A 13,591-nucleotide genomic window follows, 5' to 3' on the forward strand; every position below is an offset into this window, starting at 1 on the left:
GACGACCACGGCCACCTGGATGCTACTCAGAATCCAGTGGCTCGAGGAGCTCCCTCATGTGTTTGTGCGGTGGCAGCAGTACAGGCAATGGTTAACAAATCTTCGGAGTTGGTCTTGAACCAACTCCCCCTAGTGGTCCTCACCCCCCCATGACACCCGGAGCATATACACGCAAGTGCAACCCAAGCACTTATTTCTGGCCCGTCAAATCCAGCTACAATGTGCTCCTGTCATTCTTCTCACTGTTGCTACTACCTTGAACTCGGTTACCCTTCCAACTAAGTACCCTAGTTCAAAAGGGGGGGAGAGAAGATATAGGTGATCTAGGTATTGCAGGTCAGCTATTTTTAAAGCTATTTTTGAATTTTTAATTTTTAATTTTTTCTTTTCCCTTTTTACAACAAGGTTATGATCTATTTGAAATAGAATACCAGCCTGATTGTCTAGCGGTAATCGGTGCAAGGGGCTTCAGAAGTGCCAATTCAGCTGGCAGAAACTGAACCGCTTGAGGTAATGTTTAAAGGGTCACGATACCTCACTCGCTTCCTTATGCTGGAAGGTCCTGAAAGCATATTGAGAATTGCGTGATGGGACCCTTGGGAGGTTGTATCAAACTTCACCCGTCCGGTGAGGCTTGTATACACCCCGGGTCTGAAAGTCACCCGACCTTATGTCGGATGGCAGCAGACCAAGCGACACCTCTACCCGTCCTCACTTTTACGTACGCAGAGGAACAAGCTCTTAGCCCCCTTGGTCCGTCAGTACCCCCTGGCACATGTCCAGGAAGATGTAATTGTAGACACTGTCTCCTCTTTATGTCAACTGAAAGTTTTTGTTAATAATGTACGGTATATTCTGAGTTGTTTTTGTAGATGGTACCAGGGTAATTGATGACTCCACGCTGGATAAGCAGTGATCACGCAACAAGATGTCCTAAAAGCAGAATGCCTCCGCATGTCCCAGGACAGGAAGCGGAGTTACAGGCCCTCGCTGAGGCGTGTGGAGTGGTAGAAGGTAAGACGGCAAACATTTACACTGACTCCCAGTATGCATTTGGCATAGCTCATGACTACGGCCTACCATGGAAGGCCAGACAACCAGTTAAGAATGGTGCAGCGGTGACAAAGTGGAAAGCTCACACCAATTCCTACAGCAGAGAAACAAGAGGCAACGCCATCACAGATCACACAGCAAAGGCAGCGGCCCTTAAGCCGTGGAAGAAAAGAAGAATTTAACAATAATTTTGGACTTTGAATTACTTTGATACAAACATTGGACTTTTGATATGCTAAAGACTTTACAAATACAAGCAGCAGAAATGGGACGGTGAATGGCGAACAGTCAACAGAACTTGCCTACCAAGGTCCCTGTGCCCCATGATGGCCCAGCAAATGCACGGAAAGACACACCTACCGGGGGTCCAGATGTCCGCCTTGAGGTCGTGTCCTCTGGCCTGCTTCGTCGCCTCCGGTGCCGTCCGGCATGACGTGCCCACAAGGGTCTTTCTGACTTTATTCCTGACAATGTTGCCTCCTGTGGCTAGAAATGCACTGACGCCGAAATCTGCGATCTGCACGGAGTCGTCTTCACCCAGAAGGATGTTTCCAGCCTTAACATCCCTGAGGATCTGGCCGTTCTTATGCAGGTACTCCAGGCCTTCTAGCACCTCCTTCAGCATGGTGGCGATGCTTGCCTCATCCAGCACTCCGTTCCAAGCAGCAATGAGATCGACGCTTGAACACGGACGGGTGGCTCCTGGGTTTCCTGTAAGTTGCTGCATCATCACTTGTCCAATTTTGCATGACCTTTGCCGTAAGCAACAGGGCAGAAGTAAATTTGCCACATAACACTTGCCTAGACCACTCTACCCATTTCAGGGATTGCAATTTGACTACACTCAGCTCCCACTTGTTGGGAAGTATGAATACGTGCTTGTTGTTGTTGATGTCTTTCCAGGTCGGAGACCTACCCTGTTATCAAAGTAAATAAGCAGGTAATCGTACAGGAGCTGATGAATGAGGTAATCCGCAGATACGAGATACCGGAAGTGATTGACTCAAACAAAGGTACACACTTCACACCTGCAGAGTTTAGACAAAGTTAACAGACTAAATGGTACGCTTAAGTTAAAGGAAATGTTGTTTGGCTTTATGCCAAGATTGGGGTTGTATCATCCACAAGCCCTACAGCAGGGCTATGACATAGTAGCCGGATATGTAAAGCACCTGTGTGACCAACTAATGGTAACCCAGAATCTAGTCTTTTTCTCCCATTCCAGGCCCAGACAACCTAGAGGGATCTCATTCCCTACAACCTGGAGATTGAGTGGTCGCAAAGAGACGTGTCCGGAAATCCCTAGGACCCAGAGTCAAAGGGCCTTGTCAAGTCCTGCTGACCACACCTACTTTAAGTAAAGTTGTAAAGAACTGTTGTTTGTTTTAGGACTAATGGACTTTTCACGCCCTACCTTTGCCCCCCCCATGAGAAGGAAAATGAAGGACATTTTGTTTATTGATGGACTTTGGACTCTTCACTCCATGCTTCGCCCTTGTGAGAGGGTGCAAAGGGACAATGCCCAAAACCACCTTGTTAGGCACCACCAAGTACTGTTGGACTTGTACACACACCTAGTGCCACTGGTTTTCCTTTCTTGGCTGTTCCTGTTCCGTCAAAAGAACTGTTTGCATGGACAAATGAAAACTCAGAAACCAGAGATAGCTGGTGGGGTAACACATTTAGTTCTTTGAACCCTGCCAATTGGTTTTCTGGTTTAGGAGGTTGGTTTATGGGGATCCTACAAAGTATATTACAAGTTGTGATGATTTTATTATGCATTTATAGAGCAATTAAGGTTATAATTTCATGTATTTCTAAAAGTACTGAAAAAGCTTTCTCTTCGCCGATATGAATCACGTGTTTATGGACTAGGAGTCATACTTGTCTTGACCCCATGTCCAAAACGGGGGAATGTGAGGGGTTAATTCACGTTTATGCCTTATTGACTACAGCGACTCCATTTTGTATTCTTTGCCTTTGCTAAATACATGTGTAAGGGGTTAATTCTAGACTTTCTTCCCCTTTTAATGAAAATAAGAAAATACATTTAATTTCTTCTTCTTAACAAGCTCACTCCTTATCTGTTCTGTTCCCGCTATATGACCCTGAACTTTTATTAACCATCCTCCCATATATGTTATCCTGTTTTCTTGTTCCTGTTCCGAGAAGCGCGTCCAAGGACATTATGTTTTGATACAGTTGTCACCGGACATTGATATAAGAAATGTCTTTGAAAGATATATTGTTCAATTAAAAATCTGCAGATGTTATGTAGCCTTGAGCATGCCTGGGGCATGCGCAGTAATCAAATCATACGTCAGCAAACTTTTCCCTATAACTTCTGTAATACTCTGAATAAACACACTTCACTCTGACAACTCATCCAGCATGTGGTTGTCCATTTGTGTCGTCTATGGGTACCCATATCTCAAGACTAATCTGGAGGCAGACAGCATCCGCTCTACGGTCAAGACTTGATTGACCCCCTACAACAGCTTCTCTCCTGTGTGACTTGTTTTATGTTTAAAAAGATCAGATTTATTTGTAAAACATTTCCCACAAAATGAACATGAATAGGATTTCTCTCTTCTGTGGATTTTCTCATGTTTTAGACGATCTGGTTTATTTGTAAAACATTTTTCACATTCTGAACATGAATACGGCTTCTCTCCCGTATGAATTCTCTCGTGTATAACAAGTTTTGATTTTTCGCTGAAACATTTCCCACAATTTAAACATGTAAGCGGCTTCTCCCCTGTGTGAACTCTCTCATGCGCAACAAGATTTGATTTACTTGTAAAGCACTTTCCACATTCTAAGCATGAATATGGCTTCTCTCCGGTGTGAATTCTCTCATGTCTAACAAGGCTTGATTTATCTCTAAAGCACTTCCCACATAGTGAACATGAATATGGCTTCTCTCCTGTGTGAATTCTCTTATGTTTAACAAGATCTGGTTTATCTGTAAAACATTTCCCACATTCTGAACATGTGAATGGCTTCTCCCCTGTGTGAATTCTCTTATGTACAACAAGTTTTGATTTTACTGAAAAACATTTTCCACATTCTGAACACTCAAGTGCATTCTCCCCTTTGTGAATACCCTCATGTATAACAAGTCTTGTTTTATCTGTAAAGCGTTTCCCACATTCTGAACATGAATATGGTTTCTCTCCAGTGTGACTTCTCTCATGTTTAACAAGATCGGATTTACTTGTACAACATTTCCCACATTCTGAACAGGAGTATGGTTTCTCTCCTGTGTGAATTCTCATATGTATAGCAAGATTTGATTTATCTGTAAAGGATTTGTCACATTCCGAACAAGAATACGGCTTCTCTCCTGTGTGAATTCTCTTATGTTTATCAAGATTTGATTTAGTTAGAAAACACTTTTTACATTCTGAACATGGAAATGGCTTTTCTCCTGTGTGAGTTCTCTCATGTATAACAAGATTTGATTTACCTGTAAAGGATTTCCCACATACTGAACATGAAAACAGCTTCTCCCCTGTGTGAATTCTTCTATGTATATGAAGACCTGATGTTTTTGTAAACCATTTTCCACATTCACCACACTGAAACCTTTTTCCTCCTTCCTGACCTGTACTTGTGGTAATAATCTGTGATGGGTCAGAAGAAGGTCCCCCATGATTCGGGGGATTAGATAATAAACCTGTACTGTGAAGTCCTGAGTATACATTATGGGTAATGTGGTTTTCTGCTGAAGAGTGCTGTGGGATATCTTCATCTTCTACTTTATAACTTACTGATAATATGACGTTTCCCTCAGAGTTCTTACTGGGATTTTCTGTTTGGAATTAAAAATGGATTTCATGATTTTTTTTTTTCAAGCCACAAAGACAAAGTTCTAACTTTCCTATTTGGCTTGAAATGCACATGTAGCTTTTGGTGTTATTTTTTAAGCCAACGTCAGAAGTGGATCCACCAGAAAGGAGTAGTAGAAGCTTTCATCCTACATCCCCAATCCTTTCGAATTCACATATGGCTGAAAACATTGCACCAAAAACTGCATGTTTGATTTCAGCCCTCTAAAGCTTTGCAAGAACACTAAGGCCTCATGTCCATGGGGAAAATCAGGCCCGCTACGGATTCTTCATGGAGAATCCGTAGCGGGTCCCTTCTGCCCCGCGGGCATGATGCTAAAAAATAAGAATAAACTCACCTGCAGCGGTCCGTGCGTGTCTTCCTTCCATCGCGGCCGGTCTGCTTTCTTTGGCCCAGCGGATGTGCTCAGCACGTCGGCTGTGTGCCGCGCGCATGCGCTGGGCACATCCGCCGGGCCGAAGAAAGAAGTTTCCGGCCGCGAAGGAAGGAAGACCTGCGTCGCTCGGAGCAGGGGAGTTTAATTCAGACGCGGGTCTCCTGCGGATTCGGACGGCTTCCATTGGTTTCAATAGAAGCCTGCGGGAGCCGTCCCCGCGGGAGACCCGCATCTAAATGGAGCATGTCCGGATTTTTTCCTGCACGGAGGGAAAAATGACATCCGCAGGTATTTAACCACCTGCAGGTGTCTAATGCATCCCTATGGGGTGCGGATCCGCGTGCGGGAGAAACGCTGCAAATTTAAAATCCGAATTTGCCCATGGACATGAGGGGGAACACACATATGGGGTTTGATGCATATTAAAAGGTGCAGCATACCTAAAAAGATAATTGCTCAGGATGCCGTTATCCTATTCCATAATTAGCCCTTTACAAACTTTGGCCTTAAGAACAAGGGCAATTTTAATCTTGTATTTGCCTTCCTGACTTCGGTCTACCAAAACTTTTATTTTTTTAATAAATGATGGGCATTTAATCGCCTTCATGCCACATGATGTAAGTTTATGTCCTGGCTGGGTGGCACTTAATGCAACAGGATATAAACTTACGTCCTGTGGATGGCTCAGGCTCATAAACTGGCAGGCAGCTGGGATCGGTGATAACACTCATCCCCGCTGTTACTTTAATATAGCTAAAAAATGGAGCCTCATCTTAAGAAACCTTTAAATACACTTTCTCAATTCATTAATACATACCTGCGGTAACATCTACTGGAATCTCCTCCTTCATGTCTCTCATCCACGGGTGATCCCCCGGCTTCCACTCTTCTTCTACCTCCACTTTAATAGCAGTCAGATCTTCCCCCTGATTTATCATATGTAATAATTCAGTACAATACAGCAGACAGGAGGAAAATCTAACAGATCACCAGAAGAGACCCCCAAAATCTATAACTGCAGGACCCGCTATATAGATCTGGTATAGGGCTCCTCATCATCTACCTGATGGTCCTCTAGGACATTGGGATCTTCCTCTGGACAGCCCAGGGAATACAGCGGACGGGGACATCTCTCCAGAGCATTTCTCCTACTGACTCCATCTGTGGTGACACAAGCACACAGTGATGACTACATGAGCTCCTGTATATCTATAGATCACACACGGCTCTCTGCACCGTCACTTCTATACCAACAGAATACAGTCAGCCCCACACTGAGATCCCCGGCTCAGAGCTGCTGGTCTATATAGAGACTCAGCTTTCACTTCTTCCTCAGCATGCCATCCTCAGCAGGTGGAAGAGACTTGGATATTTCTAGATTAAGATGGTTTTCTATTATCATATATTTCATTAAGGAAATGTAAATTTTAGGAGAGGAACCCGCAGTGACGACCCTCATCTGATATCAGTCAGACGGAGAACCTGTAGTAAGGAAACAACTAAAGCTTCATCTCCTCCAGGAAACCACTGAGGTGCTGGAGAAAGCTGCAGGCTGGAGGATAGCATTAGATTTACTGGGAACCCCTACTATGGGCACTAACAGCACCAGGATAACCGGCTCGCCTCCTTGACGGGAGACAGGAACCTCTGAGATATAACACTCCATTCTCCTTTGTAGGAAAATTCATGGACCTATTAAACTGCATGAATGATCAAACAATACCAAAGTTCAAATCCCCCAAATAAAAAGAAAGTAAGAATACATCAAATAAAGTTCTTTAAATGAATACAATAAATATTAAAAGTAAAACAAAAACAACCCCCCCCCCATTTTCCACTTTGTCACATAAAAAAAGTAAAAAAAACAAAATAGAAACAAAAAAATTAAACATGGCATAGCTACCAGCATAAAAGTCAAATTTATTGAAATATCACATCATTAATCCCCTAGGGTGAACACTGTCCCAGAAAGGAAAAGAAAAGATAAACAATACCAAAATTGCGTTATTTTTTTTTTTGTCATCCAGTATTCAAGAAAAATTTATATTAAAAAGTGATCAAAAAGTTGTATGCACCCCAAGATGGTACCAATAAAAACGACTGGTCACCCCGCAAACAACTGAGCACTCATACAGCTATATCAGAAGAAACATTACCAAGTTATAGGGCTCCAAAGATGGCAATAGAAAGCAGTTTTTTAAAAGGTATTTCTTTTTCCAATACATTGTAAAGCACTAGAACCCCTTTAAGGGCCGGGGTGTTTTGGTCCAAAAGGACCAGACACTTTTTAGGGGTTTTACCCATGTGGTGGTTTTGCAGTCTGAGGGTGAATTCACACGAGTGTGTGCGTGTGCCGTACATAGGTGGCCACAAAGCTGCGCACCCACGCATGTGTACAAACACGTATGAATGCAGGTACGTGCAGCGTTGCTTTCACTGGATGCTGTACAGTAGGATGCTGGCAACCCCTGCAGTGATTTTCAGGGAAGTGCTTGAAATATAAGCCCTTCCCTGAAAATCACCCGTGGTTTGGGTAAAAAAAAATAAAAATATTGTATACACATACATTCACCTCTCCGCCGCTGCCGTGTAAATATTTCCCGTGGGGGGTCCCCTCGTCACTGAACACTGTGACAGCACTGTCACAGTGTTCAGTTACAAGGGGACTCCCTGTGGGGAGTAAAGAATCCCCTGCCACAGCTGTGACAGCTGCGGCAGAGGATTTCCTCATCTATGAATGGCCAAGAGCTGCCTGTGATTGGCTGAGTGCTTAGCCAATCAGATACAGCCCTTTCAGCAGGCGGGGATTTTAAATCCCCGCCTGCTGAGACAGAGCAGTGCAGGGAGAAGATAGGCTGGACGCGCCTGAGCCCCAGCAGCTACGGAGAGGTAAGTATATATATTTTTTTATTTTTAACACATTCTAGGGATGATTTTCAGGGAAGGGCTTATATTTAAAGTCCTTCACTGAAAATCCCTGCAGGGCCTGTTGGCAGCCCATTGCTTTCATCACGATCCGCTGTTACAGCTGATTCTTTACTCTCCGCGGAGATGAAGAAATCCTCTGTCATGCTTTACTCCCTGCGGGGAGTCCCCTTGTCAGTGCTGTCACAGTGTTCAGTGACAAAGGGACTCCCCGCTGGGGAATATTGATGTGCACCACGGACCTGTGGTGCACGCATGTCCTATGTTTTGCAGGTAAGTGCATTTGCACGCCTGTAAAACGAGGACATGTGAACACGCCATAGGAAACCAATGGTTCTAATAGGCACGTGTTTTTGTGCGCACAATTGTACGCACATAAAGACCCTCGTGTAAATCCACCCTGACTTTTTTTTTTGCTGCAGCTACCAAATTAATTTTGCTACGTTTTTTTTCTTGACATATACGGTTATTTTTTTTTTTACATCTTTTTCACATAATTTTTTAAGAATAGTTTTAGTTTTATTAAGGGGGGGGGGGGAAGATTTTTTAAAAATTTGCACCAAAATAAAGTACAGGAATGGGTTCATTTAGTTTCGGCTGTTTTAGATTTGTATAGTCTCGGATTACAGGGCGTATGTGGTGATGGTTTAGTTTGGCGATGGGTGATTTTCTTTTTTCATAATTTTTTTACATTTTAGGATGGCTTCACATAGACATATTTGCACGCACAATATGTAAAGAATAGAACCCATTGCTGACAATGGCTTTGTACACATTTACATATTTTGCGTGTGCAAAAAAACCCAAAACAAAGCATGCTCTACATTTGTGCGCATTTGCACACCAGAGGTACCCATAGAAGTCTATGGAGGGTGCGCAAATGCTATACGCAAGGAAATGCACAATACGCTGTGCAATTTCACCGGAGGAAGAACACATCTGGAACTCAAGAGGCTAAATAGTCATTTAAATCAGAGCATGGCTATGTCCTGCCCTACTGACAGACGTGGTACAGTAAAATACGCACATTGTGCTGAAGCGCAGGCACGTCTGTATATGCTCGTGAGAAGTCGCCTTTATTCTGTAATTCTTTTATACTTATTTTATAACTATTGTTTTTTAACATATGTTCCCTCTGACGTCATACAAAACCTCCAGGGGTCATTACATATATCTATATATTCACACACATCTTTTTCTCTTTCTTTTTTTAACTTTACTATAACTGGGGTATCCATAGGATCCCCAGTGACAGGGCAAAAAACATCTCCCAGTGTTTCCCAATCTTTTCAGCCTTGGGGCACCCCTGGGGAAAAGTTTTTATGGTGCGGCATCATGATCAAAAGGGGTGTGTGGTTAGGGGTGTGGCTATGGTGTGGTCAGGGGCGTGGCTAGAGTGTGGCTTATTACGACATATGATTTTTACCTCCGTCCAAAAAAGGACACGGCTGTTTAAAAAACACACACAAGGAAGAGCGCTGGGTGGGCTATTGATATACATTATATTTAAAATTAACATGCTGCGAAATTAAATCCCGCACTTCATGTCGGTGTCCACACGGGTTTTGTATAGATTATTTCCACACCGTGTGGATGAATTTCAAAATTGCTGCTACAGCTACTATATATTACACAACTAATCCGCCCCGTGTAGTAAGTGTCCCACCCCCATGTTGGTGGCCCCAGTAGTAATAGCGACTCCCTATATTGGTGGCCCCACTAGTAATAGCAACCCCCTATATTGGTGGCCTCACTAGTAGAAGCGACCCCCTATATTGGTGGCCCCAGTAGTAATGGCAACCCCCTATATTGGTGGCCCCAGTAGTAATGGTGAACCCCACAGTGGCCATGGTAGTAATTATTGCAGTAACAGGTGACCCCCATTGCGGCCCCAGCAGCAATAGCGACCCCCATTGCGACCCGAGCAGCAATAGCGACCCCCATTGCGGCCCCAGCAGCAATAGCGACCCATATTGCGGCCCCAGCAGCAATAGCGACCCCCATTGCGGCCCCAGCAGCAATACTGATCCCCCATTGCGGCCCCAGCAGCAATACCGATCCCCCATTGCGGCCCCAGCAGCAATACCGATCCCCCATTGCGGCCCCAGCAGCAATACCGATCCCCCATTGCGGCCCCAGCAGCAATAGCGACCCCCATTGCGGCCCCAGCAGCAATAGCGATCCCCATTGCGGCCCCAGCAGCAATAGCGACCCCCATTGCGGCCCCAGCAGCAATAGCGACCCCCATTGCGGCCCCAGCAGCAATAGCGACCCCCATTGCGGCCCCAGCAGCAATAGCGACCCCCATTGCGGCCCCAGCAGCAATAGCGATCCCCATTGCAGCCCTAGCAGCAATATCGACCCCTAGTAACAACATTAACCACACAGTACACCCAGCAAAAATAATAACCCCGCTCCAGTAATAACATTAACCTCCCTTCAGTAGTAACATTAACCCCCCCAGTAACAACCTTAACCCCCCCCAGTAATAACATTAACCCCCCCCCAGTAACATTAAACCCTCCACCAGTAATAACATTAACCCCCCAGTAATAACAATAACACATCCGAGTACTAACATTTCATCCCCCCTAGTAACAACATTTCACCCCCTCTCCAGTAATAGCATTAACCCCACCAACCCATATACTTACCTCCTCCTGGTACTGGTGTATCTTGATGCCACCAGGAAGGTAGGGGTTTGACAGTGCAGGGATGTAGGAGCGCCCCTGACACACCCCTAGCTCCCCATTGGCTGCTTTCCTCCAGGTCCTTGAAGGTCCTTTAGCTGCGTCTTGCATGTCCCTTGTGAGCGGAGCTGTGCTTCTGCTCGGTCTCTGCTCCTGGCAGCATTCCTCCAGCAGTGTCTTACATGTCCCCACTACCGATGTGATTACCAACCAGTGAGCCGCGGCACCCCTGGCAGCCTCTCGCGGCACACCAGAGTATCGCAGCACCCTTGTTGGGAATCACTTTCCTAGTATTACAGCAGTCACTAACAGAGCTGATCTGGCTGGATCTGCTAGGACCGCACAGCTCTGCCATGCCAGGGTCATGTTATCCTAAATCGGGACAAACAGCAAAAAAATCTGCCAGACAGGCCATGGAAGTGTAACAAGGTTGTGGAGACATTCCTGTGACCCCCTTGGGTGTGCGGCCGAACATTATCCTGCTGGAAAATGCAGGACCAACTCTTCTTTTTGAGAATACAACCTTACATATCCAATATCCATTAAAGTGGTTGTCCCACTTTTTACGATCGATGACCTAACTTCAGTATAGGTTAATAATAACAGATCGATGGGGATCCCTTCTGATAAGCTGATCCCCAGAGCTAATCCTTATCAGTATGGAGCAGTCTTTGTTGCCAGAAGCAGGCAGCTCCATGCAGTGACCCCAGCTGGTATTACATGCCAAGTCCCATTCACTTCAGTGGGACTAAGCATGTAATTTCAGCTTGGGCCACTGTGCACTGTCCGAAGCGGTCTACTTCTGCCAACAAAACGGCTCCATACTGACAATGATTAGCCCTGGGGATCAGCTGATCAGCAGGGATCTCCATCAATTTGATATTGGTGACCTATCCAGAGGATAGGTCATTAATAATAAACAGTGGGGCAACCCCTTTCAAGTAGGAAAGATATAGAGTGAGTTCCCCACCCCGACGGGCTTGCAGCTGATCCAAGCATGCATGCGTATGGGAGGATCAGAAGACATAACTAATCAGTTGAACAAGCTCCTTTGGTCAATCTCCTGTGTATGGATAGCCTTAGGCCTCCTTCCCACGAACAGATTTACGTCGCGTAAATTCGCGGCAAAAATTTGCTGCGTTGCCCCCTGCTATTAGGTTCTATTGAACCTGCAATCCCAAATAATGATTGGATCACAGCACACGTAAACCCTGTATATCTCCAGGGAAGATATTCCACTCCAGAAGGTGCTCGCTCTCAAGAGTCCTGGATCCTGGACCGTATTCCAAATAGCAAAGGAGAGTAGATAAGAGCAGCACTCAGGGGTTGATTCCAGAAAAACTTTATTGCCCACCTAATTTATTGAACCTAATACCACAATGCTCACGATGCGTAATTCCACCGCGGAATTACGCACCGTGAAATCTCCCGTTCTCACCCGCGGCATGCTCTATTTGCCGCGGGTGTACGCGCTGACAGCTTCCATTGCAGTCAATGGAAGCCGTCCGTTCACGCTATCTCGCGCTGCAACCAGCGTAAGATAGCGTGAAAAAACGCTTCCCCGCCTACCGCCGCGCGTCATATGACGCGGCCAGCGCGTCACGTGACACGGCCGGCGCGTCACGTGACACGGCCGGCCGTGTCATGTGACGCGGTGGGCGTGTCACATGACGCGACGGCGGTGGGCGGGGAAGCGTCTTCACGTTATCTTCCGCTGGTAAGTATGGGGTCTCTGGGGGGCGCCGTGACGGGCTTCACTGCGGAATATTCCGCGGCGGAGCCCGTCACGCTCGTGTGAAGCCGGCCTTAGGTTCTTCTGCATCCTTGAGCTCAGTAAGGGCAAAGGATGGACACTCAGACTAGATCCACCGCCAGGATCTGAACCAGTTTTTGGAAGTCATATTTTATATCTGTAGTCCTTAGCCCTGATTTCTAGAGCCATCCATCAGTCTATTAAGAAAATGACATGTCTGTGACTAGGCAGTGAGGGGATAAGGACTACGAATATGAAATAGTTCACTGTCCTTTTATGCATCTCACTAGGATTCCCAATTTACAGAAGTCATCCATTTGTCCCTCTTCGGGAGTTTCTATGACCAGGGACTAATGGCCACATTCTCCAGGGATAAGCTATGGCTACAAAGTTAGTGCAGACACAGCAAACTTAACTCTTTTTAGAATCGTGCATACTTCCATTTATCTCTGTGGGAGCGCGCACAGGAATCTATGATACTTGGAGTTCAAGTCAGGAGACACACAGTCGCATTACAGATGCAAAAGACAGGGCCGAAAAAAGGTGCTCCCCATATTTTTTTCTTTCTGAACTTGGGAAATTTCCCTTAGGGCTTAAAAAGGCTGTTAGTAGAAACAGTATTGGGCAACATATGAATAATCCTTCTTACCCTGTGATGTAAGCGTCCGGTGGTCCTCCATCATGACCTCCTCGTACAGATCCTGGTGTCCTCCTATATACTCCCACTCCTCCATGGTGAAATAGACAGCCACATCCTGACACCTTATAGGAACCTGACAACACAATATCCAGTCATCACCCAGACCCCTCCTGTTACTGTATAATGTCCCCCATCCCCCGCAGCATCACCTCTCCTGTCAGCAGCTCCATCATCTTGTTGGTGAGCTCTAGGATCTTCTGCTCATATATCGGGGAGGGAGGCTTTGTGATGGGGAAATGACT

At 45.6% G+C, this 13,591-nt stretch overlaps 1 protein-coding gene across 1 annotated transcript in view; it reads right to left on the reverse strand.

Moving 5' to 3' along the window:
- The window catches only part of LOC136578717 (uncharacterized), a 91,425-nt gene that overhangs the window by 36,446 nt on the left and 41,388 nt on the right, over positions 1-13,591 (reverse strand). Inside the window, exons 12-16 of the mRNA XM_066578893.1 lie at positions 13,299-13,492; positions 6,345-6,442; positions 6,099-6,207; positions 3,547-4,867; positions 1,511-1,805 (exon numbers count right to left, since the gene is read on the reverse strand). Of these exons, the coding sequence (XP_066434990.1) occupies positions 1,511-1,805; positions 3,547-4,867; positions 6,099-6,207; positions 6,345-6,442; positions 13,299-13,492 (2,017 nt within the window). The remainder of the gene's footprint in view (positions 1-1,510; positions 1,806-3,546; positions 4,868-6,098; positions 6,208-6,344; positions 6,443-13,298; positions 13,493-13,591) is intronic.

The sequence above is a fragment of the Eleutherodactylus coqui genome, chromosome 9, assembly GCF_035609145.1.
Source record: "Eleutherodactylus coqui strain aEleCoq1 chromosome 9, aEleCoq1.hap1, whole genome shotgun sequence".
Lineage (NCBI taxonomy): Eukaryota > Metazoa > Chordata > Amphibia > Anura > Eleutherodactylidae > Eleutherodactylus > Eleutherodactylus coqui.